The 23,483-nt window shown below is 41.4% G+C and overlaps 1 protein-coding gene across 6 annotated transcripts in view; it reads right to left on the minus strand.

Moving 5' to 3' along the window:
- Nucleotides 1-23,483, minus strand: part of SGCD (sarcoglycan delta) — a 399,661-nt gene that overhangs the window by 11,333 nt on the left and 364,845 nt on the right. For all 6 annotated transcript variants that reach the window (XM_074883679.1, XM_074883678.1, XM_074883682.1 and 3 more), the window contains one exon: nucleotides 21,507-21,579. In XM_074883679.1, the coding sequence (XP_074739780.1) occupies nucleotides 21,507-21,579 (73 nt within the window). The remainder of the gene's footprint in view (nucleotides 1-21,506; nucleotides 21,580-23,483) is intronic.

Genomic DNA, 23,483 nt, shown 5'->3' on the forward strand with positions numbered 1-23,483 from the left:
AAACAAAGGTTGGGCTGGTGTAAGTTTCTAATTACAGGTTGAAAGCTTCTAATTAAAAGTCATAAATTGGAAGAAACCCTTTCAACCAGAATTACAGAAGAGGCTGCTAAGATTGGGTATTATCTTGACATACTGTCACCAAGCCAAGGAGGAAAGAAAGAAATAGAAACAAAGTGTTGCAGCTCTTCAACGGGGCCACTGACACCACTTGCTACGTAATGTCTAACAAAGTGCTGCCATCAGGAACACAGAGGAGATGAACATATCACAAAATACCCCTGTGGGGCCACCAAATTTCATAGCAACCCTGAGCCACTGGAGCGGGGAGAGGGACAGCTATACTGTAGGCTAGAGGTAACAGCTGAGGCTTAAATGGGTTTTTTCCTGAAGTTCATGCTGGCTTCTGGATGGTGGCAGGAGGACAACTGCCACCTGAGTTGGCCTAAAATTATAAAACCCTATGGAAAGATGGTACTTGAGTCAGCTAAAACTCACTAGATCAATCCATAAAGTATTTGTTAATGTAGATCTTATACAGTGCTCTACTTTGGGGTGACTCTCACGTGCAGTCAGTGGTTGACCACTGGATCAATTTGGGACAACTCTTCACCACTTTCATGGTTTGCTCTTCTGCTCTACTTTGGAAGAAGACTGCATCATAAAAAATTTTATCTTATTCTTCTCTTTTTCAGGGTGTTAAATAATCCTGCTGAGCAGACCAGCATGTCTTCACTGACAGAGAAATCACTTTCTTGTGATAACCCAAAGTACTCAAACGAGAGGATTACTGGCAGGGGTGCACTGCTATGCAAATATTGCAGTCATTATCATCAGTCGTTTGCATGCAGTCTTCTACATCAGAACTGCTTTGCGAAGAAATGTTGATCTAGATTTCCATTTTTAAATTCTTTTTAAAGTCTATCTGTCATGGGATTTTTACCTGCCATTTGGTCAGATATAAAGGAAAAAGGTCAGGTAGATTAAAATCTCACGTGGATAGCACACAGGTTCAGCCTACAGCGATTTCTGCAGTGGTGATTTACTTTTTCTCTTCTCTAATGATTTATTCTATTCCTTCTAAAAAAAGATTGGACTTAATAGTAAATCACTTACAACAAGAAATATAGAGATAACAAAACTAAAAAGGATTTGAAATGGTAGAATATAAAACCTGCTGGGAAAAAAGGTGTGTCTGTATGCATCGTATACTTGGTGGTGATATCCTTTGGAAACATGTACAGACTTGCCTAAGTGGATTTGAAGAGCTTATTTAGCATGACAAATTGGCTACAACCTGATGGCTATTTCTGAAAACCCATTTATAGACCTTCAGACACTCATACTCCTGTGGCATATCCATTCATTGTACAGTCAATTTATAATGATTCCACCGAATTAAATCTTTATTAACAAACTTATTGACTCTGGCTTTTACTTTTTGTCCCCCCTTTTAATTAACTGCAGTAATGAGACAAGCAACATCCAATATAACAACTGACCAAACATTTTGTTTAAGACCTGCAGTTTATTTCAAGCAGCTTCACAAAAAATGAAGGCTGAATTGCTATTTGCTAAATGTCAATTTTCACACTCTGTTGAACCTTTTCTGAAGCTTGTCAGCCACAAATCTGTAGTCAGTTTTCCCCCTCTGATCAGAGCTATATAGAGCATATAACAGGTTTTCAGTTACTTTTCATTTTTATGCAGAAGATGTACCATTTGCTGTCCCCAGTATATTTCACAAAATGGTAAATATGCATAAATTGTAAATCCAAAGGGATGCACATGCCAAAGTTGTGGCCTCTTTCACAATCGCTATTTACACCAGCAATACGGTTGTATGTCTGCATGCATTAAGGCCCCAGACATGATCTAAACTCCTCAAATCCAGCCCATAATTATGCAACAATACTGCACCATCCTCTTTTCGAATGTGATGTACTCCTGCTCAGAGTTAAGGAGGTGTTTCACTCTCCAGACCACTCGTCCACAGCCTTCCTCCCCGATTAGAGGCACAATTCCTATTTCCAGCTGCAATTCCCTGCCTGGCAGACACAAAGCAGCCTCACTTAATCGCAAATGTGCACACATTTCCTTGTACAAGCAACTATGAGCATGGGCAGAGATGTAGGAATTGCCTCCTGTGAGAAGACCCTTTTACAGGGTCAAAACCACTGGCAATCACTAAATTTGACCTAAATTTTCCCACACTTATTACTAAAGCTAAAGCCGAGATAGCAAGGAGGGATGACAAAAGAAGCTGTTTAGGCCACTGAATAGGGTGATAACCAGTGTCTAGTCTGATTTCTGGCATAAACCAGCCTGGAAGTCAGTTGCTTATTCTGGTATCAAACCCAGCTGAACTGAAACCTGCCTTTTAACAAGACAGACAATTTTTAATAAGTATCCACTGATGTAAGATTCCTCTGCATCCCTCCTTTATAGCACTGCTTCATAACCTATTTTGAAAATTTGAAAAATTCTCTTGTGTACAACTTACAATGTGCAATAGAGAATATAAATAAGTGGAAAACGAACACATCGTCTCTGGAGGAACGCCAAGACAAAGCCAAGGAACAGGCAAGACTGCTGAGAACAGAGAGGGGCCCAGTGCTCCTCCATGTGACTGGCTCTGAGCCACTGCCATTTTGGCACCGAGGCATGTGGCAGGGCAACGGGAGGGATGGGGAGTATTTGAAGAAGTTAGTCTCAGAGCTCTCTGATAGCCTAGAACTGAAAATCTTAAAGCTATTTGAGATTTCCAACTAATTTCTTGCTTTCAAATATGCAAAGGAAAATAGGTTGGGAAATGGTGCAAAGAAGAAAATAAAGAGCTTGTGTGGGTGGGTGGAGGGAGGAATGGAGCAGAGAGAGAAAGAGCTTGGGAAACCAAAAAAAATCCTACTTGCTGAAAAAGAGAGTATAGAGATGTCTCCAAAGGGACTACTTTAATTCTGGGAATACAATGTTTTGCAAATTCTTATCATCAATTTATCTTCAAATAAAAATGAAACTGTTTTCTGTTTATCTTTTGCATATAATCACTACTGAGTAAAACATGCATTTAAGGTAAAGTTTGGCAGTCTTTCAAGAGAGATATGATAGATTATATTTTTCTTAACTAAAAGAGAGACTGAGCCTGGTGGTGGCAATTCACTGTGTGCTGGGAGATGACCGTATTGGCATGAACTCACCTCTACATAGGGCAGCAACACCCCTGTCCTGCTCCACCTGGAACTGGTGGGAAATGGGAGCTATGAAGCACTGCCGCTCACAGGTGCTTGTCTCAGGAAGCTGTGATCCCTTCTCTTGGCTCTGCTTACACTATTTGATATGTGCCACTGTGCTGTCGCTGGCATCTATACTGTAGGTTTTTGACCTAAGATACAGAAATCTGTTCTCCAGCTCCTTGGGTCACCCACAGCAAAATGAGAAAATGTTCAAAATTTCTTGACTTCCATGAGGGTCCTTCCATCTTTCCTTGGGCAAGTCTGCGTTTTGACTGTAATAACCTCCCTTATATGACTTTTTAGCAGATAACAAAGAGACAATTACAGTTGCTAGTGGAAGAGGTCAAATGGAGGTGAAATGAAATGGATTAAAAAAAGTGAACTGATGTCAGAAAAGCCTCCATACCACTCAGTGGCATAACCATTTCCTCAAACAGGTTTTTAGCTGGGAATTTTATTTCATTTTACTCTATTTTATTTTGATTTTGAAAAGAGAGGCAGGCAGGTAGGAGGACTGGGTTTGTGGTTGAAGTACTGGAATTCAATTTCCAGCCCTGTGATGAACTGCTCTTGTGACCATGTGCGAGTGCATTCAGCGCTCCCTGTGTTTACTGCAGTATAGCAGCAGTGGGGATGGCTCAGCACAGCCCAGGAGGAGTAATTCTGCCCAACACAGCAAAGTGATACAGAACTCTTTGATGCTGATTTCTCCTAATGAGATGGCCAACTCATCTGTAAACTTTCCTATAGCAGACTGCCACCTCTGCTGCATAGCATGGCCCTGAGCCATTACCTCCACAAGTAACTTCACCAGATGGTCTCATGTGGTGGGAATGCCCCCAGGTACACAGAGGTAACCACACTGACTTCCCAAGTACTGCCTTTAAAGGAAGCCAATAGAGTTACCTTAGGAACATAACATGAGAAGAAAAATTGGACCTTAAAATAAACCTTAATTCTTCCTTTGCATGGCCAAACAAAATAATAATAATGAAGAAACGCTGCAAGAGAAAAAAAAAAAAGTGGTTATTTTACGGTCTTTGAAACCAACAACAATCAAAGCTGCAAGGTATAATTTTTTTCCTGGAATTCCTTGCTTTTTCTGAATTGCCTGCACCCTCTTGGTATCTCTCAGCAGTCACATTAACACTAGATATTGATTGTCTGCTTGGTAACAGGAGAGAAAATAAAACAGGCAAGAACTTGACTCTGTTAGGTTCCTCCAGTGCACATGGAATATGGACAATTTTCTGTGGTTGGCCACCACTGTTAAAACCTTCCTGGTGGAAATTGCTACTCTAGTCTTCATCTGTGTCAGTAACCAAAGCCACCACCGAGCCAGGCAGGGCAGGAGTTAAGGTATGTTTCTTCCCTTCTCTTTAAAATGCTGGTGTGTTTCCATTCTTTGAAGCAAAAGGTGTGAGAGATGTCTTGATTTCTACCATTCGAAGCTGCCACTGTATCAGGTTTCCAAATGTCACCTGCTCCCCATAGACAGAGAAGTGCTATGTGCCAAGGCTGGCCTGTCACACCCTTAGCACCACCAAAATTCAGCATTCCTTGTAACACTCCCATGTCCGAGCAGCCAGGAGTGGTTAATTCCAGTTTCAGAACAGTGAATACAGTCCTCACTTTGTGGCCCCAAGGAAATGAGGACATTTGTGTCACATCCACGCACCATGCTGAGGAGCCATGTTCAGAAGGAGCATCCACGCGCCACACTGAGGAGCCTTCCAGTCCAAACCAGTACTGCTACCCACTTGCTAACGTTACCCAGCGTCACTGCTGGGATAAAACACTGGAATGAGTCAAGCTAACAGATCACTTGTTTTGACACTGAATATCAAGCCTGCCATATAGAACTCAGAGAGTCTACATATCTGTACCAGAGAAGTACAGTAGAAAATTTCCTTCAGAGAAATTTCCTCAGCAGGGAGGAAGCACTTGAAGCTGGTTACCTCCTATTCCCCTTTCCAAGGTGGATAAGGAGTGTTCTCAACATTAATGACATAGATTTTTCCAATGTTTCCTTTCATTTTTCATGATCAGACTTCAAGGTTGCCCAACTTTTCAAGTTGGATCCAAACATTTACCAAGACTTGGCTGCGATTTAGGAAGGTGAAAAACCGACAACTCCCAACTCATGGCCATACATCAACATGCTGGGGAAGTGTTCAACACTGCGAGCCCAAAGCTTCAAAATGGAAACTTTGGTGTTTTTTGAGCGGCTGTTCTAAACCACATTCTCATGTCCATGCAACATTCCAACATCCCAGTTTATCATGGCAGTGAATGTTTGTTTTTCAAAGCAATTTAGAAGTGGTGGAGAGGCAATGGCCTTGGAGTCAACCTGGGTTTTCTCCTGCCTCAAGCCCTGCACTGCTGCACGCCACCACAGAGGTCATTTCAGCATGCCTTGCCTGGTCTCTTTTCATCTTTTCTTGTTTGCTTGGGACACAGTTAGGTGCAAGGACTTTCTCTTTCACTGTCTACACAGCATTATGCACAGTAAGAACTCGTTTCATCTACAGCACTTAGGAACTAATCTTATGTAAGAAAATATTAGCCAAACATGCTCTGGTTACCCAAACTCAATTAGCTGTGAATTGGAAGGGAACATATTTAAAGTAACAGGACTATTAAAAAAGACTGGAGATTTGTAAAGAAGTTTACATGCCTGCTGGCTTGTTTTTACAATTCCAGTGTTGCAACTTTCTGTGCTCATTGCATGTGAAGGAGATAACTGTATCTTATCTTCATGTAATATCTGCTATCTACTGCTGGATCTTCTGGCCTAAACAATTTTCATTCTTACGTAACATATCACATTAAGGGCATGCTCAAGGGAAGGAACTTATTTCATCCCTGGACTCAATAAAACACGGACAATGGGATCATGAGTCCCATCACACAGCTCTCTTAATAGAACCTGACTCGGGCTTAAACAGGAGGGGGGAGAGAGACAGCTGCCTCTTATAAAACTTGGAAATTGCCAAAGAATTACTTTTCTGTCCCTCAGATATTAAGTTCACTGCAGTTCTTCCCTCCATCTTACTCCCATGACTCCCACAGTCCTCTTTTTTCCTGTATACTGCTATAGAGCAAGGTATAAACAACATTTTCTGTTACCCTAAAAACGAACATTTGCAATGTTTTGTTTATAGCTGATGACAGTAATGGAGTACCCAGGGCAAAACCACTGAAACCACAAAACCCTCCAAACCAGTATAAACATCACCACTTCAAAAGAGTTTAAACTCCATCCCAGCAGCATTGGTGGTGGTGTATGAGGTCGGACCTGCCTTCCCTCAGCCAGCCGAGCTCCTCCAGCGGGAATGCTGCCAGGGGCTGTGGGGCATGGCCGGGTCTGGCAGGGCACAGCTCTGGCAGCAGGGATGTGGAGTCAAATCTGGGGGCAGGTTTTATCCAGCGATGCTGACTACACGCTTACTATGCTTCTACAGATGACAGTATACAGACTATCTCCTCTAAAGGATATCTTTTATAAAGCAGTCACATCCTGACAGTCATGCTGCTTTAACTTTACTGCTCTAGTTAGAGGGATAATGTGGGGAGAGCTTAAAGAGATATAACTGGACAGGCCTGTTTTAATTGTTCCCACTAGACCTGTGCTCTGTGACCTTGGACATCTACAGAGCCATAAATATGAGCTTTGATTGCTGTTCCCATAGTGACTGGCAGGAAGAACACACTGGAGAGTGGACTAGGACCGCTTCAAGCAGGCAAGCAGCAACTGGAAATGATTAAGTTCAGAAGCTCTGGGGACACTAATGTCACTGCAGGCCAGCCAACCTGGAAGATAAACATTGCTGGGCACTGCGAAAATGATTTTTCTATTTGCTTTCTATTGAGAGAGTGAACTAGGCTACACTATAGGCACTAGGTTTGGCAAATGAGACTGTGAGCACTTCTGAGGTGAATTTACCAGTCCTTTCTGCTGCTGGAGTTGTCAGAGCTACTAGTGGGGCCTGTCACATTTGTGCTGTGCACACTTACTGTTGAAGAACAGGAACACCAGCCCTTGAGCTCAGTTACACCCACAGAACAGGCATGACACTGAGAATGTTTCTACATGAAGCAACATGCAATGTGGGAGGCTAAATCATCCCACACAAAGTTGCCAGGTACCTGAGCTGTCCCTCTTCCAGTGCCAAAGCCAGTGTGGTTATTTCTATAGTGCTCTGCATTGTGCACTGCGGGCTGTCACTAGGTTTGGTGTGGAAATGGGACACCTTTGGCATCCCACTCCAAAAGGGTAAGGACCTGGTGGATGCACCTGGGGAGAGGAATGCAGCTTGTCCTGCGACTGTGACATGCCGCTCTCGCTCTCACTGTGCTCTGTGCTGTGAATACAGAAACAGAATTCAAACAGCTCTAAACTCTCTTATTTCAATATAAGAAATGGTAAGGTTTCAGGAAAAAAGTAGATACACGTGCTGATGGCCTGAGTACATATAAAAGCAGCTCAGGAATATTTATATTAACAGAGTGCACAGCAGGAAAAGCTGAGCTGTGCTAAAGGCAAAGCTGCCAGAGTATTTCTGAGTGACTCGCTCAATAGCACCACATGGTGTGCTCGCTGGCTGCCCGTCCACATGCAGCTTCATTAACTCCCCAGCGATCAGAGCCTTACATGTCACAGAAGAATGGAATTTACACATGGTCAAATCTAGCATCACCCATAAATCACTCAAAGTTATAACCCTCAAAAACACAACAGCCTCACTGTCTCCATGTGTATATTAAGGTTTGGAACAGAAAATAGTTGTTCAACCATCCAGAATAAATCAGTAATTATTCAGATGGAAAGTAATGCCCAATCTACCTGTCTATACATTTTGTATACAATCCAAAGTCTCCAATTCACATATACAAAACTCTTCAGACTTTGGTACTGTGGTAACTTCAATGCCAAAAGGAAAGAGATAAGTCAGTAAAAGAACAAGTGCAAGGCATCACTTCTCCCTTACTACATATAGCATTTTTAGTTATGCATAGGTCTTTAAAAAAACATGGCAATTCTGACATGTTTTGAAGTCCATATTACATGGTCTTTTATGACAAATAGTTTAGTGGCACACCACAGGGAGACACTGTACTATTCTCATGTGATAACTGATCATCCCAGTCTCTTCTCTATGCCTCTAGTCTTTTACTGAAAGCAGATCTCATCATTTTTCAAGTAGTTGAGTCAGATTTGCAAAGTCTGCACATTCTTACAGTGACCACAAGCACTTAAAGCATCAGCTATTTTTTTTCTAAGTTTGGCTCCTCTTTTTTTTTTTTTAATTATTTTTTTTTTTACCAAGTAGAAAATGCCAGAATTGTCAACATTCTTTTTTAAAACGACCAGCTTATGACCCCTGGACCACCACACTCCGAAAAATCAAGCATTATAAAAAATTAATCTTTAAGGTGCTCAAATGCCTTAAGTTACTTTTGGAAATATTGACTAACAATAATTATTGCCTGTTCTGCTTCACTGTTAATATCTCTTTCAGAAAGTGCACTTCTTGAACTGTAGAAAACAACACTTTTAAGAAGAATTTTGCATTTTCTGACTGCAGCAAAACATATGGAGAGTGGCTGACGGGTCCTAATGGATAACACATATACTAGCAGCTTCCCAGAATACTTATCTCTGAAAAGAAGGAAGCTCTTCCAAAGTGGCCTGGATAGCTCCATAAATCAATGCCACACCGTTAATTCCTGACAGCTACTAAAAATTAAGGGCTGTTCAATTTTAAGGATTGGTCCTACAAAAGCCTTGCAATCATTCTTTCAAGAGAGCCATAATCTCCATTTGGGAAGCAAGAGAACCATTACATTCAGTAAATATTCAGTGGCTCTGCCAAAATTTCAGACTAGCTCTTGAAGGCTAATTTTGTTATTCACCACTCTAAATAAAAGCACAGCCAAAGTTGTTACTTTTGTTTATATCAAGGTTTTTTTAATCCTGGAAATTCAAAAACCAAAAAAAGCATTTCATATGTTGGAGAACTGTTCAGTCCTACTGGCAGGTTAGCCAGTGCTGTAACCTACCACAGCCTGGACTAGGAAAGCCAGACACTAAAGATGTGCTTTGCTTCACTTAGAAACAGAGAACTGGCATCCAGCTAGAGGAAAGCTTCCTCAAAGAGATGATTATGCAACCAACACTCGCTTTGGTATCGTACAGACATTTTGACATACTGCGTGAGTCAGAGGAACACTTTTAACATCTAACTGAGCACCTTTGCCTGAAGAACTCCCATTGCATTGACACCGATTCCCCTTTCAAATCACATCAGTTCACAAGGTATGATGCAACATCATTGAAAATGTGCATGTATTTATTAGAGGTTACAGCATAAAATATGCAGGCACCTTGAAATATATTTCAGACTGTGACGGCAGGCAGAGTGACTGAATATATGTCAGAGGTTTATGATGAACTCTAAAGTGTCTTCATTTAAGAGGCAGCATCATTTTTTATAGGCATCCTTTATTGCTTGATTTATTCTTTCTATCTGTAACTAACCTCTAGACTCAGAGATTTAGACTCCTGGTATGATGTTGCTTGAATGCCATGCACCTCAGAGCTCTGCAAAATGTTCTGACAAAGTCATTGCTTGGTCCTCTCTCACTGTTCAGAGCAATGCCAATGGATGGAGAGATTAAATGATACCTCACTGCTCAACTGAGAACCCATAAAATCAACATATTTAGTGGGTGTTTTAGAAAATCTGTCACATGCTAAGCAGGAAAGAGCAGGAAAGGACTAGGAGAGATTTAGTGTTCCATTTTTAGGAGAATTGCCCTTGATGTTTTCAGTAAGACCTTTTTTAGCAAAGAATTAGGCATGAACTGATGGTGGGGATGAGGAACGGAGCCTAAGTGAATGACAAATTACTCTTCTTGATACAATCGATTTGATCCCATATAGCAAAAACTGAACATTTATGGAAGTATGCAGGGCACAGATGGACCAAGTCCCACACTAAGGCAGCTACCAGATCCCAGGGCTGAATTCAGGACCTGGGTTGTAACCAGATGTGCAGCTCATGCAGAAACACATACAGTGTTTACAAGAAGACCTCATTAACTTGAAGTGAATTATACAGAAGTGATCAAGGGACATAATGTGCTCTGTAAGCCCATCATTACCTCATGACTTCATGGGAACTTTTTTGTCAATAAAGGCAAAGCGTTGTCTACAGGATTTAGCCTATTAATACTAACACCAAAACCACATCACTAATCCCAGATTTCCAGAGTTTCTCTACTTCAAAAAGTGTTAGTGAATTAAGCCAGTGCCTGCACTATGTTATATACCTAAAGGTTTGGATTTGGCAAGGAGCAGAAATGTATTGCCCAAATCTTCTGGCACCCAACGGTTGGGACTGGCTTTTTCCACTGTGCTCCCAGCACAGTTCCTTCTGCCTCAGGGGAACAAGAATTGATATCTGGTACTGGGAGGTTTGGAGGCTTTAGATGGAAATGAACACCAGTTATGAAGGACCTAATTTTTGTATCCTAAAAGGCTCTGTCAGAAATGTCATTTGTAATTAATTAGAAGCGTATTCACCAGATAAAAGCCAGTTAAAGTCAAGTAGACTTTAACCCAGGGAACTCTGAGTTTCAACCACTGGCTGAAAGCTCAGGACCTTTTCACAAGTTTTTCTGTGCTTTCCAGGTGATTCTTCTGGTAGCACTTGAGTTTCCAGAATGAAATTCTTCAGGTTTATAAAAAAGCTTCCATCTTGAGACAGAGCTCCTCAGCTGATTCTTATAAGATATCCTGTTTTTCTAAAGAGACTTTTATTGCAATATGAATTTATTACAAACCATTTTACATGCACACATTTTCAATCATACCTTGTGGGTCATAAGAGAGAGAATTTAATTTTGGAAACCTTAGGAAGCAATAATAATCTTTAACCTCTGGCATTGCACAAGAAGATACTGCATATTTTCCATCAAAATGAACAGCTCTAATAACCTTCCATTAATATCCATTTATATTTATTACTCCTTCATTAAAGTTAAGACACCAAATCCTTAATAAAAAAAATTAAATTGACATTTTACTTTACTTCTTTCTCTGTCTTTTAAAATGTTAATACTTAAGGAAGTGGACAGGACATGACATATTTTTATCATTGCCACACAGTTCAGCACTAGCAGCATAAACCCTTTGTGTCTTGCTTTTTACCCTTATTATATCAAATATAAGCAGATTTTCACTGAGTTCACTGGCAGGGAACATCTCCTTACAGCAGCACATCCCCTCATTATCCAGCCCTCTCAGCTGTTCTCAAACTCACCAGGAGGCCATTTCCCCTCTGCTTTACAACCTCTTTTATGATCCTTGATGGCCTAAGTTTGGGAGTTTTTTGGTTTACTTTCTTGCTTGTTCCCTTGTGTCACTTTATAACGTCCTCAGCCAGCCTTCCCACAACCATCCTTAATGACATGAAACCAGGCAAAGAGGGAGAGAATGTGTTTTTCTTTTTGTATTGTGAAAAGCAAGAGATAACTCATGAACTGAGGTCAACCCAACATAAGAAACAGAGAATTGCAGCTGAGTTTCAGCCAGCAAAACAACTGCCAGGAGGGTCCCAAGAGCCCAACAGCCATTCGTGTTAGCCTAACCCAGGGGAAAACTCCTCTCCTTCTGCAGCTACTGCCCACACCCTGGGAGACTTGCTCCTCCTCTCTGGAGAACCAAGCTGTATTTCTGAACACATTTTTCAGGTTTTCTTGGAGCCTCTCACCTGATTTTTGGCTATTACTGGGTTGCAATCCCATTTCTGCTTCCTCATCAAATGCATGGCCCTGAAACCAAACAATACCATGTGAACCACAAGCTTGTATGTTTGGATTCTTCTATCCAAGGATATAATGTCCTTGTGCAGCTGAAGTGAAACATGGCATTATTTTACTTGCCAGCAAAGACGTATATATGTACTGAAGTATGCATTTCTAGCAGCCACCTCTGCTGACGGATGAAATGGTGGCTGCCACTTTGCCTTTCAAACTAGCAATGCTCCACCTTTAATACAGTGCTTTCACATGTTTGACCAAAAAAAAAATGCTGCTTTTTTCAGTGAGTCACTCCAATGGCAACTCAGCTAGGAACCAGAGCAGGGGACTGCCAGATTCAGAAGTGTCAGCAGAATCTGGAAATGAGGCGGTAAAGTCCACAGGCTTTCAGTTTTACTAAGATGGAGAAGAGAAAGAGGAACCACCTGCCAGCTTCTGCCTGTGCTGCCGGCACAAGTAGCTTCTGCATTTCCATTTCCTCCTTTCATGGGACATGAGTGTGCATAATGTGCAAGATGGGTCACCAACCATCGCCAGTCCAACGCTGCTGAGCCAACTCACTGCTGAGCCCAGAAAGCACACAGCAGCACACAGCTAATGCCGACACACTAATAATACATTATTACCATTCTAGATGAAGTAGAGACCAGGGAAGCAGAAGGGGTCCCCAAAGAGGGACACAGGTTTGACTGCCGAGTCATATTTAGAAAGGGAATCTCCTTAGCCATGTGCTACCTCCACATAGAGAGGCAGAGCTGAGTCCAAACACCATTCGAGAGCAGGGAGTGACATTCCTTCAGTAAGAAATCAGCAACGCTATTTGGTCAGAAATTATTACTATTTGAAACAGCCAGAGGTGCCACAATAACCCACGGGATAAATCCATACTGCAAAATATACATGAGGAGTAGAGCAGCAGCAGCCACTGCACATTAAAAAGATAAAATCAATTCAAGTCATGAGGAAACAACATAGCTACTCCTGTTTGGCCTAGAGAAAACAACTCTATTCCACACAAAACATAAATTCCAAATGAAGATACTGTAGGAACAGTGAATATTTATGATTTCTTTTAATAAATATACAAAATACTGCTTTCAAAAGAAAGGATCCCGTTATAGTTATGGACACATATTTCTCCTCTCTTTAATAGGTTTATGCAACAGCTATTGATTCCTGACTACAGTCTAAAGTACAATTAGTTTATTTGTAAAAGTGTCCTTTTTAATCACATTGGACTTCTATACCTCACTCACACTAAATAATAAGTATTATTGCCTTCATACAGTCAAACCCTCCAGCATCAGCAGACAGCAGTAGAAAAAAAAACCCTGAGGAACTTCTCACTTGGGTAAGAAAGCATCTGAACTGTCCTTCCCTATTTTGTATCAGATAAATGAGAAGTCTGTGTTAAATTCTTGGTTTTAAGGAAGCTGGTTTGTAACTACTACTCCTCAGCAGCCGAACCCCCAGTTGCAGTTCCCGTGCTGGGCTCTGCATGGCTGTGGGCGCAGGGACCTCTGTTTGCTCTCATGCGAAGCCTCAGCAGGGAGACAGCCCTTCCTTAAAAGCAGGTACTGAGTGCTGAGTAAGGCAAAGATTTTTATTTTGCCTGCTTTGCTCTTCACTTCGGGATTTAGAAATGCGAGATACACAGATGGTGAGAATTATGAAGGGATAGAGAGAAATATTAAAGAAAACCACGTATTTTTCTACCCAAAAGCAAACATAGTGCTCAGTGGATTACATTCCTCTCATTTCTTTAAGATAAGAACAGTGTTCAAAGGAAAATCTCCTCTTCTGAGCTATTCAGTCATTTTAAACATGGTTACATCCTAAATATCACAATATTTGCAAAGGATTGGTATCACAGTGACAGGTGGGTAAGGTGCTTTCCTTGCCACCTTTCTATTTACTTCTGTATTTCATGCTCAATATCCTTGATACAAATAGCTCTATCTCAAGTACAGATGTTATAATAAAACAATAGTCTCTGAGCCTCTCACAGAGCATTACAATTGCTGCATCCCAGACCAGCACAGGAGATTCTTGGTGAAGCATCTCCCAACTACCCTATGTAACAGCAGCACCAGGCAGACTCTGCTGCAAGGCAAACACATTGCCCAACATGCACCGAAACAAACGCTGGCTTGTCTGCCCTTCTCTCTGGGTAGTTGTCCAACAATTGGTTTTAAGACACTTACGGCTGCAGTTACTCAATAACCTGCCGATCCTGTTACAGTTGACAGCCCAAAAATGGTCCTTAGAGCCTGCAGACCAGGTACTCCCCCCAGGGCACAAGCAGTAAGGTATGTCACTTCAGAACATGGTAGCCCTCCTTAGTCATTATCAAAACGTAAATGAAAGGCAACATTTTCTATAAACGTCTGCATTCTAGAGGCTAAAGGGTATTTTCATAATTTTCTGTAAGACCTTCCAAAATATATCACTTCAGGGAGCAGACTAACCTACTAGACAGATACATCATGTTAGATGTGTCGCCATATCCTTTTAATCAGTGCACAGTCAATATTCTGTATTATATGAATAACTAATTAGTTTCACAACTTATTTCCACAGATGTCATTGCAAAATCTATCTGAGGAATGTCATCTGCACTTGAGGGAAGGACAAGCATTGTAATTAAGTATTAAGCCATTTCACCAGTGAGAGTCTGCCATGGAGTGTGAAATGGCTATAATTCACATTTTTAAGACCTCGCATTTATTAGCATCTATTTTCTACTCAAGGTTAGCGGTGTGCTGCACAGAGAGTTAAAAAAAGCAAAAAAAGCTCACATTTTTATTATTCAAATGGATATACATACGTGTCTAACTGTACAAACTGGTCACACCGATAGGGTTTCTCTCAAGTCCCAGAGGATTTCTGGCTCACACACCTTTGTGAACAGCACTCGAAGGTTAGACGAATGCTCTGATTATGGAGCACTCGACAGCAGTGACATTCTGCCGTTGAAAGCTAATGACAATCCTGGGCGCAACGCACCTAGGCAGGATACAGATCGTGTGTACAAGAAAGATATTCAATGTGAGATAACAGTCAGGACTGACGATTAATATCTCCCAGAAAAAGGCTTTGTTTGCATTAGGAAACCCCTACAGAATAAATGCAGAGAGAGATTAATGAACCAGGCTGTTGTATTTTATTCAGGGCCCAGGAAAAGTTAAATGGGTCTCTGTCTGGAGCCATTGCTCCGGTTGCAATTATACTGCTTAATTATACACAGAAGAAGAGGAGTCTTGTGTATCCTCCCATCAACCACCAAATGGGAAGGATATTTCCACTGCTCTCTATGCCATAAGCTATGCCATTTGGCAGCAATTTCCTTTAGAAATCTGCCCTTTATTACCCTGTTCTCAGTCCTGTTTTCACTTGAAGGGCCACACAGCTCTGGTGGAATATTCCTGCTCTTGCACCCACACGTTAGTGCAGCGCAGGGTGCATGAGTGCGTCTGGGAAGAGCCACACACCCTGCTGCAGGCTGCTCAACCACCAATTCCAACTGCTTTGTCTATTTTCCCTAGCTTGAGCCTATCTAATTTTTTACTTCAGCAATATACTGTGTTCAAAACAGCTTTGTGACAGGCTCCCCTTCCTGCCAAGCCTGCTTTCACCATCCATTAGCCCTCTTTGAAGCGGATCTGCCTGTCCATGGACTGATGCTATTAGCAGCACTGTGAACAGGGCAGGGCCATGATTTATCCAGCCGGGATAAATCAGCAAACCTCTGTCAATGCCTCTGCTGCTTCCCAGGTGTGTGTGCCTCCTGAACATCTCATCCAAATCTAGGCTTCACCTGCTAAAAACAGGGAAGGAAAGGACACCAAGAGCTAAATCCCCTCTTTATGGTGCTGGATGTGAAAGAGATGAAGGCCATTAAGAGAAGATTTGCTGGGGTAAGGAAAGAAAACAGCAACCTCCCTGTCTCCCTTTTTGCAATAGAAATACTTTAACAGATGGAAAGCCCCAGCAAGCAACTGCCTCCTTAACTCCAAGCCTTATATCCAGTGGCATAAATAGATCTTAATACACTGCCCACAAGAAGCCTATGGGAAGACTGCCTTTGACTTGGGAGGGCTGTGGCTTGTCTTCTATAATAGATGAACAGACAGCAGCTTTGAAGGGATGTTGACAGGAGGAAAGTCTAAAGCAAAGTGGCTATAGCTGTGAAATCAGTGTGAATTCTGCTCTGAGAAAGTTTCATCCAACAGCAAGTATTTCAGGAAGCCTTAGCCATCCCTGGAAAATTGTCAGATCAGATGTAGTCTCCTAGATTAGAAAATGGAAAGTGGTGAGGACCTCTGCTATTCAAAAGAAACTCATAAAAGTCCCCTTAAATTAGCTTGAAGTTTAGAAACCAGGAACCTGTTCTCTCATTTTAGTTGTATGCTAATAGGTATGTGTTGACAGTCATATAAATCCAACCCATCTGTGTCATATGAAAATAGTTATATTTGTTACAATGTGGAAAGTAAAGCTCATCCCAAGGCAAAAGTCTATTGTCTCTTAAGCTGGTAGGACTACCAAAATTATTTGGATTACTCTGGTGTAACAGAGAAAAGAATTGCATCCTTTCTGGTAAATCAATTGGAAAATAACACCAGCTAGATACAAAGCTACATTGGTTATTTTTCCCTTGCTGACACCTCACAGGAATTCCCAAGTGTTTGCTGCAAACTAAACAGTGCTTCAGTATCACACACTAGTCTTTATAAATGACTTCCATTTCTCACCAATTACTTCCTCTTTAATATAATTCATTTTTTTGCATTTCCTCTAATTTTTGTTCTCTTAATCTTTATTAATGTAATGGATTTCAGACAGAAACATTATTTGTGTTCATACGTATTGCAAATGTCTCTGCTGCCTTGTGAAACAGCTGAGAGAAACCTTAATATGATAAGAATTATTGTTTTGCAAAATGAGTATTGTTACATTAGCTGAGCACTGTATTTAAATTGCTTTTTGTTACAATAGGTCTCACTTGGACTATTTGGATAGTTCAGTACTGTACATGGTAAGGTAGAATTGCACTAATAAAATCAAGCTGCAGGTACATTTCTTCTGCCATTTGATACTTTCAGTGCTTCATAATTAACTTTGGTCAAAAATTACCACTTCAAGCCCAAGGGATTAATTCTCCCTTAACTATATTTGTGCATTACAGGAAAAACAGTCATCCCTTGGTTTCCTGGCCTTGGATGAGCGGTTTACCGCATTTTTAACCTACAATAATTGTGGATGAAATCCAGGTGTGCGCTTGCCCCTCATGGAGTGAATTTCATGCTGTCTGATTTCTTTTTATTTAACTCTTGGAACAGAAATGTCCTAAACCAGGTTTTCATGCTCTGGGTGCCCTTGCCCAGCATGACCTGGACATTGGGGAGGTACTTACTCAGAGGGCTCTGAGCCCCCAGACCAGGATGGATGCTATAACACAGCACCCATCTGGCATACACCCTCCCAGCTTCCAGCACTTAGTGGTTTAACAAGATCCTCCTGATATTTTTTCTTATATTGGAGCACCCACATTCTAATCCCCTCCACACAAATTATTTCCCTTCTTCCTTACTCATTGGCTAGTCAAGCCTTTATCCTTCACCTTGGAAGAGTGCTGACCTCGTGTTTGTTGGACAACTTCTGTTAGCCTCCTTGGCATATATTTGCCTTTTGGAGGAAGATAAATAGAGAAAGGCAGGTGATTCCTGCCAGCGTCAAGGAGAGACTCTCAAGACGGCTCTTGACAAGTTACTTGGGTGCTACTAAAATAATCCAGTGAGAAAAGGTCATCTTGAATTCAACTTTCATACATAGGCAATCACATTACCATATGTCAAAGGCACCAACCTGCATTAAAAAGAGACAGTGCAGAGGAGTACAAATATTTCAGTGTCCAAAAAAATCTCCCAAGCTCTCCCCCTAAACTATTTTGGGATGATACTGAATGACAATGTTAAACATTCCAAGAATCTGAAAATAATTTGAATTTGTTTGCTTTCCTTTTTACTGATTTTGACCAGTATAGAACCCAATGAATAACTACCAAAACTTCCAAGAGTCTAAAATTACTTTAAATAAGTAAAAACATGGAAATGTTCACAGAGATATATCAAATAATTTTTCAACCATCTCTAGTTCTTAGGTCATTATTAAAGGATTTTCTAGATTTCAAATAGGAAGCATGAACTGTTAATGACACCCTGCACTAAAGAAGACATTTATGAGCGCTGGCATTCTTACTACAACTGATACTGATACTGACAGACACATGAGTCTTCAGCACTGGAGAGCACCTCCTGAGAAGATTCAGCAGCAAAGTCCAGACCTGGCTCAAACAAACACCTAACCAATTCTTGCAGCCTTGTGATGGGCTTAGCATGTAAGGAAAAAGCTATGCACATGTTGCCACCTGAATTTTCTCCATCTAAACCATTGCAGACAAAAATGTTTTAAAAAGGGCACTCAGAAAAGAGGACCACACCTTGCCTGTTCTCCAGGACGGTGACCACCTTGTAGAGCAGCCAGTTACTAATAAATGAATTAGGCTGTATGAATTAAATACCATATGTCAGCTAAACAGGGACAGAAATTCTGTTGAGAACGTGTGTGCTGTTGCTTGGAGCGTGTCAGTCTTCGTGACACATCGGCATGACTGAAGGCCTTTGGGAGATGGGAGGAAAGGAAGGAAAGAAACAGAGATGATTGGCACAATAGCGTACTGCCTATCTTGCAGTGGAAATCAGTCTGTCTGTTAAGGAGAGGAGGAAGGGAGAGAAGACATACAGATGGTCTGACTCCCAGTGGTGACAGGAGCAGTTGGTCTCCTCTCTTTCTGATAGTGACAGTCGCTGTCACCTTATTTTGAAGTCTCCTAACATAAAAGTGGGAGTCAGTATGGTACTGAAAAGAGCAAATGGATAAATCATGTAACTAATCGTAACCGTTTGGTCTAGGAAGAGTGATGGAGGTTGGTGGTGCCTGGTGACAGCCTGCAATAGCTGAATGCGCACTTTCCCACTCTGAGAACTTCAGCCTAAGGAGGAAAGAAAGTTTGCACTATTTATTACAGAAAAAGGTCTTTTAGAGTCAACCTAGCTACTGAGTGCATGTTTACAATGATGCTTTCCTAGCAATGAATGACAGCTCGGGACCCATAGGCTGCCATCTCATTCAGTCCCATTTCACTGTAGCATCTTTTTAAATAGGCCAAAAGGACACCTTATGCACATACTTTGCTATCAAAATAAGAAAGTACTAAAAAATGTCCCCCAAGAGTAAGATTATTTTCTCTATTAACTCTGTACTGCACCCAAAAGGCACCATTTTACCTAAGAAGCAGCCAGGGCTCCAACATGTAGAGAGAGAGATGGATGGTTCTTGGTTTGGGAAGGAACAGAGCATTTGCTCTTGGGAAACCTTGCTTTCTCTACACAGTGCTACCATTGGCTCTTTTCTTCTCAGGGTGGTGGAAAAAACATTTATTTTTGCCAAGATAAGATTTTCAGAAGCACACAAAATGTTTTAGGACCCTGTGGGACATTGTTTTCCAAGTAAATCCTATTTAATGATTTTCCCTTTAAAAAAAAAAAAAAAAAACCAAACCAAAACACACCAGATTTTTACAGGCTTTTTCTTCACCCAGTCCACTAATTTCAAAGGAAGTCAGTTATCTACAGCTCTCTACATAAAACAAGTGAAATAACAACATGAATTTAAAGCAGATCAAATATACTGAATCAACCCCTTGCATGGATGCTGCCAATAATTCATTTCAATTTCATTTAGCTTAATTCTCTTTGGAACAGAAGCATACTCAATCAGATTAAGGCCATTTTAATTCACATTTGTCCCCTCTAATATGACACCCTACACTTACTTGGATTAAATTCCCCTCCCATGTTTAGAAAAGTCCTAGGTAACCATAAACTTGGACCTAAACCTTGCATCTCTTTTGCACTACTGAAAATTGGACCTGGTTTTGTAAGTTATTTAGATGCTGTTGGATATTTTAACCATGATCTTGAATTTTTTTTTTTTTCTGAAAATGTCACTAAACATGAGCTGTGCCAGAAAGCCTTTGTCACCTGAACCTCACGTACAAGTCCATCCACCCTCTGACTGCTCATTTGCTTGCTCCGCCTAGAGAAACGGAGGGTATGTGTGCTCTGCACCATGGCACCCTGCCCTCCTGGAGCTCCTTCCACCACAGCAAACCCTGGAACTGCCCTGGCAACTGCATGTCAGGCTGAGCAAAGACCCTGTTCTTTTTTTAAAGGAAGTATACCAAGATTGGGAAACCCACAAGGTATGGTTAAAGTCACTGCATGGAGAAAGAGAACAAACTTTCATAACAAACTGAATCACACCACCACTGCACTTGTTGTCTGACATATGATCCCCACAGTGCAAAATGGGAACAATTAGAGTGTTTCTAGAGAGAAACTGAAAGATAGAGGTAGACCCAAGGGAAGGCAGCCAGGATATTATTCATCTTCCATGGTGATCTAGCTGGGCCATAACTATCCCCGGTATCAGAGCAGAGAGAGAGTTAATGAGAAGTCCTCTCCCATCTTGGTGCATCTGCAGTAAATCTGCAGTGCTCATGCACAACTTCAGCTGTCTGAAGATTGCTTCATCTCCAGCAGCTTCCAGGAAAGGAGAGTTTGTAACCCAAGAACTAAGGACAAGGTGTCCTTCTGGAAATTTTTTTTACCTTTTCCCTCTCTCTCTTTTTCTAACAAAGGATAATTAGAGCATTGATGGCAAAGTCCTACAGCCCTCTTGGTCAGAAGATATCAGGAGATTCAGATCATTAGGCCATATGATTAGTCTCTTTTCAGACACTAGTCATCCAAACGAAGCTGTAGTGCTATACCTTTTTTTTTTTTTTTTTTTAAAAAAAATGCCCAGCATTAGCTTGAGGGCAAAGCTGGTTCCCAGGAGCTGTGCTGTTTATTCCCTCCTCATATATTGCTGTCAGCAAGCAGCATCTCTGCGAGTGTCAGCAGTTACATGCATGCACAGCTAGACCCTGTGTAGGTCAGGGAGGGTTTGCATTTCTGCAAGACAGATAATGCTGGAGAGCATTATCCTTTTGCCTGCTGCTACTCCCTGTAATTCAGCATAGACTCCAGTACCTCTCTGCACAACCAGGAAAAGATTTCTCTATTTTTTTTCAAATGCTGGGCCCAGGGTACGCAGAGCATGTTACAGAGGAGAAACGATACTCTCATGACCCGTGATTGCCTTTAGCTTGCTCATATTACATGTAAACATGGCAGGTCCCTTTTCTTCCATGGCATCCTCTCGGTCATGCCTTTCAAAGTGAATCCCCAAGCTCTTATGCAAAAGCAGAAAAGATGCCCAGCAGTATGCACAACTCCAACAAGGTGCCACTGAGTTACCGTTAAACCATATTCCAACGTTTACCTTAGTTCCTTGAAGGGGTCTGCCCTGACATTGGGAGTTTCTATAGATTTAGGGAACACTGTGCCTTCTGCTCCTGAAATCACAAAACAAAACAGAAGACAAATTGTAAACATCATAAGCTGTTATCAGGGGAGTGATTGTCAAATCATACCTAGGTGCAATTTAACCCATTGCCTGACCCCATTTCTCTATTGCACACATCCCTTCTGTCCCCAGGAAAAGCCAGATCTTGATCATCTGAAATTGGTTGCTTTGATTACAGCTGGGATTTGCCTGTAAACTGCACTTCTGGCTGTAAAGGCAGCTGCTTGCACCCCGACTGTGGGAAGTGTTTGCCAACCCAGCTGATGGAGGGAGCTTGGAAAAGATACCCCATTGGTAACCAGGCATCTAATCCAGCTATGTTCCTCATTAATGAACTTGGATGCATGTCATGGCATTATTGCTTTTGCTGGGCTCTGAGAGATACTCAAAGGAGAAAACCAAATTTTGTCTCAATCACAGCAAATGCCTCTCCAGTCAGGCTGTGCTCCTGTCTGGGGAAAAGTAGGGAGGTGTCCACCTGATGAAATGCAGACAAGCAGGCAGCAAACTCTGCTCTAGTTCCAGCCCGACCACTGGTTTGATATGTGACCCAGAAGTCATTTAACTTCTGCTCATTTCCCCCTTCTCTTAGAGATGGTGAGGAAGGCAACACTATCCCCATTTGCTGACTTTTTAGATTGCAAGCTGTAAACTGCTAGGCAATATGAACAACTTTCCTAAGTTTCAGGCCATTGCAATCCTCTTCCGTGGCCACCTGCATAGCCCAGGTTGGGCCACTTCACCCAGCCATCCCTACACTGGGTCTGTATTTTGTGACCGAGCCATGCTGTGCCTCTAGGAAGATGCGCTCTCCCCATACCATTGTTTTAAACCAAAGGCAGCCCATGCCATCCTCTGGTAAGCTTTTCCACTAATTGTTCTAATTTAAAAATATGCATCTAATATGAATTGGTCTCACTTCAGCTTTCAGCCACTAAATCTTGTGTCCTCAGGTGCCAGCCAATCAACCCTGCATGATCAGACTCTCCACTTTCTGCAGATAGTTACTGACGGTGACCCAACAACACCAACCTTCTGATTCTCTGAAAAGTTATGGCTTTCTGAATCATTCACTGTGAAGCAGATTTTCTGGACTTCTCATTGCTCTTTTCTGAACCCATTTCACTTTTAAAATACTCTTGGGACACAGGAGTCCCCAAGTGCTGTCACTGGCGCTTTATGCCGTAGAACATCATTTCCTCACTCCCATTGAAACTTCCAATTAGAACACAGATAAGAATGGTAATGTTTTATACACAGCAGTGCACTAGAAATTAACGTTCATGTTCTCTAATATATAGCTGCCTACCCAGTGAGCAAGTATAACCTGTATTCTTAAATTTAGACCTGTATTCTTGTGTTCAGACACATTGTGAACAATTAGTCATTCATTATCTGTAGTCATCACAGCAATTTCAGTGTCAGCATGCAAACAGCACCAGTGGGATTTTTTTATTTCCTTTTTTTTCTTTGATAAAGCTATTGGTGCAAACTACAGATCCTGATGAGACCTTTTACATATACTGTTTGAGATCTCTCCTAACACATGCTTTTATAATTGTTACCTATGTGTAGTCTGGAAGCCACCACTATAGAATAAAAAATGTTCTGAGATGATGCAAAACATATTAATACAACATCCTTCTGTAACTTCTGTTATAAGTGAGAAACACCTGTGGCTTCAATAAGATTACACGTTTTTTGCACTGAAACAAATTAACTAAGCTGTCCCACCATGTTAAAGAACAAAACACAGAATGAAAATAAGCACTCTAACATTTCTAAAAAAATCCCAACTCCTTTTAGACCTAGAGATAAACAAAGTAATCTCAAAGATGATAAAAGCAGTCTAAAGTTTGAAGCTTTATACTTGGGAATTGAAATTGATCCTAT

This window comes from Strix uralensis, chromosome 14 (assembly GCF_047716275.1).
Source record: "Strix uralensis isolate ZFMK-TIS-50842 chromosome 14, bStrUra1, whole genome shotgun sequence".
NCBI lineage: Eukaryota > Metazoa > Chordata > Aves > Strigiformes > Strigidae > Strix > Strix uralensis.